Here is a 6,746-nt window from a genome sequence, read left to right on the forward strand (position 1 = left end):
TTATATTTAAGCCTAGAATCAATCTCAACAAAGTCCGAGTGAACGACAACTCTATTTACCACTATCTAAAACCCCATCAATTTTGGCGCCGCTGCCGGGGATTTGTTTTTAGATTAATTTTTAATTTTATTTTTTTATTTTGTACAATATTTTCAATTTATTCTAGATTTTTTTTTCCTTTTTATGCGTTTCTTTTTGTATTTTTTTTCACGGACTCTTTGAGGATGATGACTTCTTCCGAGGAGACGTCACCTAAGATGACGCTGGCGGAATATAAGCGTAGAAAGTCAAATTATCAGGAAACCTCATCTGAGATAACGCTTGCTGAATATAAGCGTAGGCAACAGTATGGAGTTTCTACTCCACATGTGGTAAGTGAAGAATCACCTTTAACAATATATGAGAAGTATTACAAACACACACCGCCTAGTTTGGAGCAAAGATTGAGAGTTTTTGAATGTCAAAGATTATATGCTGATGATGATGAATCTTGTAGTGACTTTCTGTTCCAAACAGAACATATAGATGACCCTGTTGATGATTGTGTGGATGATTTGCCTAATTCCATAGATGAATCCATCCCACAAGATAATTCACCCAACTTAGAGGTTGTTTCTAGACCCATAGACTTCCAAAAGTTGCCTAATTTAGGGTTAGAATTGCGTGCTTCTAAAGTGTTGTTGGAATACTTTGCATCTAAATACCTAGAGGATTTGCCTATTTCTGATACCGTGCATGAGCCAATAGATATTTTCTCAGTCCCAATAGAATCCCCATATTATGTTGTTTACACACTTCCTTGTGTTGTAAAAACTTGGTTTGGAGGTGAGTCTCTGTTTTTGATAGCTTCAGTGTCTCCGCATCGTTATAACATAAGTGTGAAGCTGTCATTTGTAAATGTTGTATTATGGGTTGATCCCCAAATTTTCAGGTTCTTAGTTTATGGGGATCCTTTTTGTACATTCCAGTAGATATATTTTTATATTTTCGTTCATTTTTTGCATTTTCCATCTTAATATTTGCGTTGGATGACTCAATTACATTGAGGACAATGTAATGTTTAAGTGTGGGGGAGAGGTTAACTTTTTACTTTATTTTTTCAGGAAATTCCTTGCAAATCATGACCAGCTGTGTAGGGTCTAAAAAAAAATGAAAATATAAAATGAAAAAAATAAATAATAATTTGATTGTTAGGGTTATGACCAGCTGTGTAGCGTTTTTTTTTTGGATTATATGACCAGCTGTGTAGCGGGTCTAAATATATATATATATATATATATATATAAAATAAATAATTATGACCAGCTGTGTAGCGGGTCTCTCTTTCTCTTTTACTATAGGACCAGCTGTGTAGCAGCTCTATTATTTTATGACCAGCTGTGTAGTGGGTCAATTTTCTGTTTTGCTCGAGGACTAGCAAAATGTAAGTGTGGGGGAATTTGATGAGCACGCAAGTGTGACGCATTTTCACCCATAAATACATTAGTTGGGACTCAATTTTTCTCTAATAAACTTGTTTTAGTTGAATAAGCTCTCACGGAGAATTTGCTCAAGAAAACGTTTTTTGCACCCTTCCGAGAAATTACTAAAGGCACCCCTAAATGCTATTGCCACCCTCAGAAAACAGGTCAAAAACACCCAAGGAAATTACTATGGGCACTCCTCAAAGTACTAAGGGAACCCCTGCTGATAAAGGCACTTATCGGCTGGTTAAGGGCACTTCACCTTCTACACGTTCAAAGCTGAGAAATTGCGGGGAATTTACTTGTCACCTGCGTAACTCTCTGAGATGAATTTGGAAAGATTTTCATGGAATTGGAATTTGTATTGGTCTATGTAACAAGACAGGGATGGTAAGAGAATTGGAAACGTTAAAGAGGAAGATTTTTTGCAGATTCTCGGTAAACAGAGAAGGAGAACTGCATGATATTTCTGGAATATATTCGGTTAGAGAGTTTCGCGGGAATTAATTGTGGATAACCTATTAAAAGTAAACGTGGACTGGTGACCGAGTTATGGTTGAAAACTAAGAAGATTTCTATAGGGAGTAAGAGAGATACTCGGATTTTTGGTTGTATATTTGGCAGCTGCATGAGCTAGAAAAGAGTTTACTCCAGCTAAGACGTTTTGAGGTTCAGATTATCATGTGTTGGATTGTGGAGGCTGGGAGAATAACGCGTGAAGACAAAATAATAGAAGAAAATTATCCCGGGTTAATATTTTTGCTGTGAGAAGATTTGGGATGAAGAGTGAGGGGAGGAAAAAGAGCGTAGAACAGGAAGTTGCAGAGCTTGTCTCTGCTGCTGCCATTGAAGGAGAGAACGAAGAACATAAGACGTCAAAGAACAGTCGTTCATCAACAGTGACAACGACACATACTGAAGCGTTGTATTTGCTACAGTGACAATGTCATTTTCCATTTATCGTTCTTTGTAACAGTTTATTTTGCAACACCCTTATACCATTGCAAATCTCTGTTTTCTACTATTTTTCCGATAAAAACACCATTTGAGCTATGAGTTATCTTTTTGAGTGAGTTTTCATCATGAGAAGTTATACCCCATCGCTGGGACGACTGACGAAGCTGAATTTCATCATGTGGTAAATTTAATTAATTCCTTATTTACTTTTTGCATCGATTATAAATGATTTATGATTTCTATTAATTAATTGTTATCTTGTTTGATAGTGTATGCTTAGTCTTAGGTGCTTTTGATACACTATGCTTATAGTTTACAATTGATGTTTTACGAAATCTATCCCGTAACATATTTTGTATATATTTCTTATTTTTATATTTAAATCTAGAATCAATCTCGGCAAAGTCCGAGTGAACGACAATTCTATTTACCATTATCAAAATTTTGGATCAGTAAGGCAACAATGTTTAATCCCGGGGCACCACCAAAGTCAAACTTCGAGTCTTCGGACGAAGAACAATTTACATTCATAATCTGGAATGATCTTAAATATCTGGAGTGCCCCAGCCCTCAGCGGCCCCACTTTCAAACTATTCTTGGCGGGAGGACAAAGACAACACTAACATCCACTTTTGAAATAAACAAAGTTGACCAAGGTCAATTTGGTCCTTTAGAGAAAAACATTAGACACATAATTCCAGGAGTTCCTGACAGCTCTGTTCACACCTTTGGATACTTTACCTTTCTCTACTTTCAAACCTGCTTCACCCTTTCACTCTCACTCCTTCACTCACCAGAAGCAAGAAAAAAAAATCCCCAAAACCCTAAAACCCTAAAATGTCAAAACATACTCATACTCATCAGTTCTTGTTCTACTTGTTGATGTTCATCTTGGGTGTTTCTATTGTTAGCTCAAAATCAATAATAGAACCATGTTCAAACTCAGATTCTTGTAATGCTCTAGTAGGTTACACACTATACACAGATCTTAAAGTATCACAAGTAGCTTCACTATTCCAGATAGATCCAATCTCTCTACTCACAGCAAATGTAATTGACATTTCATACCCAGATGTTGAAAACCATATTCTACCAGCTAAACTCTTTCTGAAAATACCCATTACCTGTTCTTGTGTGGATGGTATTCGTAAATCGGTGTCAACTCGGTATAAGACTCGGCCTGCTGATACTTTGTCTTTGATAGCTGATAGTGTTTACGCTGGGTTGGTTTCTGCTGATCAGATAAGAGAAGCTAATTCTGTTTCTGATCCTTCTGTTCTTGATGTGGGTCAGATTCTTACTGTGCCTTTGCCATGTACTTGTTTCAACTCAAGTGATAATAATCTACCTGCAGTCTATCTTTCTTATGTTGTAAGACCTATGGATACTTTAGCGGAGATTGCAGCTGGGTATTCCACTACTCTTACTGATCTTATGAATGTTAATGCTATGGGTGTTCCAGCTGTTGGAGCTGGTGACATTATTGCAGTTCCTATTCCTGGTAATTTTTTGTTTTTCAGCTTTTCCCTTTTATGCATTTGACTCTTTTGAGGTACAAATAAGAATGTGCTGTGTAAATCTATGATGTTTTTAGCTGATTTTAATTGAATTTGTTTGTGGGTTGAAGTTGGTTCATTGTTTATGCCATTGCAATTTGTTTGAAAATTTAGATTTCTGTTGTTAGCGGTGCGTTGGTCATTAGAACTACTACATGGTAGCTGAGTTTCGGAAATGCCTCTTTGTATCAATTTTGTTTGTCGGTCTAGTTTTAGTCAATGGTGAAGTATGTGAACTCTTGATGGTGACTTCTGGCTGGTGTGTCTGATTTGAATTAGCTTAGGTAGAATTTCTTGAACTTTGCTTTTGTGGGTATGAATTAGTTCACTGTTTTGTGGTTTTTGAGTTGATTCACCGTTGATAAGTACTTGCATCGGTAGTGGCATCATTGACATGAATCAACTTTAATTGGGTTTCATGAATCTGCTGGTTTGAGGCTTTGAGTTGAGTCTTGAGTAAACAGTTCTGGCATTTCATTTCATTCCATGGCTAGTATAGTACTTCTATTGTTTGATGGTGTTTTGGACTTCTGGCGCAGTCGAACTGTTATGTTTGTTTGTGGGTTTCTTGAACTTTGCTTTCATCATTTTGTGGATTGAGTTGATTAAGCTATTTGTCCGTATGAGTTTATCATTTTGTGGATTGAGTTGATTATGCAATGATAAGTAATTGAGCTGTTAGGCGGTGCAGTTGTGCTCCATGAATCTGCTGTTTTAAGATTTGTGGATTGAGTTGATTAAGCAATGATAAGTGATTGAGCTGTTAGGTGGTGTCACTGAGTTAAATCAATTCAGTTGTGCTCCATGAGGAATCAATGCCGGCATATGCTTACATGTCTAATCTAGTATTCTGTTATGTTAATACTACCTCAATTTCAAAAAGACAGGCTTGTTTCATGTGTAATTTGTACATGAAACAAGCCTATCTTTTTGAAATGGAGGGAGTACTTCATAATCTTTTAGTACATGGAACTATGTGGGTTCATATTTTGCGTGTTACGCATAAATTGGAACATTCTAATTACAATTGGCAAGTAATTTTGATAATTCTCCCAGTGTTGGTAACTTTCATATGTTCCATGCAACTGTGTTTGGTTACATAGTGTTTTCAGATGTCAAATCTGTTTGATCGATAGGAGTTCCTTTTTCTCGAAACAAGTTCAAGAGGGAATTATGCGTGTCTCACGAGTATCTTGTTCTGTATTTTACAGCTTGTGCGTCAAACTTCCCAAAAACTTCTGCAGATTTCGGTTTAACTGTGCCAAATGGGAGCTACGCCATTACTGCAGGTCATTGTGTTCAGTGCAGTTGTGGACCTGGAAATCTGAAGTGCGTATATACGGTCTTACTTTTTGCTTTCCTCATTGCTTGTGACCTTAAATCCTGTAAGTAAAGCTATTTGACTGGGAACTTTCATGCAGATTATACTGCCAACCTGCTTCATTGGCAGTTTCGTGTTCAAGCATGCAATGCAAAAGCAGTAACCTCATGGTTGGAAATATTACGACGCAACCAGGTGGTGGTGGTTGTAATGTTAATGCCTGTACATACGGCGGTATTGTCAATGGTAGCATTGTCGCCACGTGAGTTTCTAACCTTATTTGTCTTATCTAGTTTTCCTATGAAACAATGATGTCTCAATTCATTTTTATGACTGCAGTTTGTCCACAACTCTTCAACCTCGTTGCCCAGGTAAAACTGCTTTTCATTTTGCTCCTATTTTCTTCCTTCTGTTTGCTTGTTCCTTTTCCACGTGTGATTTTGTTTTCTGATATTTCTTCATTAACCTATGCAGCACCACATCAATTTCCCCCACTTATAGCTCCAACTGAATTAACAGTCAGGGACCCATTATTTGCTCCAGCCCCTGCACCTTCTCTAGAAGGTGTGATATCAACAAATCCTGGGACTGTGATTCCAGGAACTGGTTTGCGTCCTGGTGGGATGTCTCCAGCAAATGGACCTACTGGAAGTACCTCTGATGCACCATCCGCGATCCCCCTATCCAGATATCAAAGCGTAATTATGCTCTTATGTGTTGTCATAAGTTGGTGGGTTTGACAAACTTGCTAATTATCATGGTGACATTGTGATTAAATTGTGGGGTTTTGTTTCGCCTGCTGTCACTCATATGTAGTGCACCCACTAATTTATTGTCTTTTAACTTTCACTATTTTTTTTTTGTGCCGTCAAATTTGGGCATTTGCCCTGCTTGTATTTAGTTTTCGTGACAAGTCACCGCGGTTTTCAATTCCAGCTCCCTGATTGATCATTTTCTCAAGTTTTCCATGGTTGCATCTTGATTTAACATTTTAGAATCTGTCGCCTCTTTTATCAATGCCTCTTAGGTTGACGGTCGGTTATTACAATTGTGGTCAGCGAGATATGATTGAGTAACAGCTTGGCAATGGGCTTGTGTCAAAGCAAAGATTGCCGATTGCAGAAGGAACTAGAGGGAATTAATGTTTCCAAATACAAACAAACTCTTTACCTACATGTATATTTTAGGTTTTGTTTTGTTAAGGCAAGATATTATACATAGCAGGCCAGTGCTTGGAAAGTTTTGTTGAGGATTCACCTTTCAAGCTACATTGTTTACTTTCTGACTCTCAAATTAAGCAAGAATCCTGCTAACTAAACATGTATTTGTCACCGTGTTTGCGTGTTAGGCTATTTATGTCTCAAAAATTAGTTTCGCTGGCTATTTGAAATAACTAACTCAGTTCTGGTGGAAAAGGGGAAATCCTGATAGGAAAAGTTCAAGGAGGCG

At 37.4% G+C, this 6,746-nt stretch overlaps 1 protein-coding gene across 1 annotated transcript; it reads left to right on the forward strand.

The window, feature by feature from the left end:
* The first annotated feature begins 3,160 nt into the window (after positions 1-3,160).
* Positions 3,161-6,247, forward strand: LOC113301772 (lysM domain-containing GPI-anchored protein 1-like). The gene is made up of 5 exons (XM_026550588.1): positions 3,161-3,921; positions 5,188-5,305; positions 5,398-5,559; positions 5,637-5,668; positions 5,772-6,247. Exons 1-5 carry the CDS (start codon positions 3,258-3,260, stop codon positions 6,035-6,037), a joined length of 1,242 nt encoding a protein of 413 aa, XP_026406373.1. The 5' UTR covers positions 3,161-3,257; the 3' UTR covers positions 6,038-6,247.
* Positions 6,248-6,746: the final 499 nt, after the last annotated feature.

This window comes from Papaver somniferum, chromosome 8, assembly GCF_003573695.1.
Source record: "Papaver somniferum cultivar HN1 chromosome 8, ASM357369v1, whole genome shotgun sequence".
Lineage (NCBI taxonomy): Eukaryota > Viridiplantae > Streptophyta > Magnoliopsida > Ranunculales > Papaveraceae > Papaver > Papaver somniferum.

What these genes read in the sequence shown, in the direction of transcription:
- LOC113301772 (XM_026550588.1), top strand. Translation starts at nt 3,258, where the DNA reads ATGTCAAAACATACTCATACTCATCAGTTCTTGTTCTACTTGTTGATG. An exon ending in TGTGGACCTGGAAATCTGAA is followed by an intron (nt 5,306 to 5,397) that starts GTGCGTATATAC and finishes ACTTTCATGCAG; the next exon opens with ATTATACTGCCAACCTGCTT. An exon ending in AATGGTAGCATTGTCGCCAC is followed by an intron (nt 5,560 to 5,636) that starts GTGAGTTTCTAA and finishes TTATGACTGCAG; the next exon opens with TTTGTCCACAACTCTTCAAC.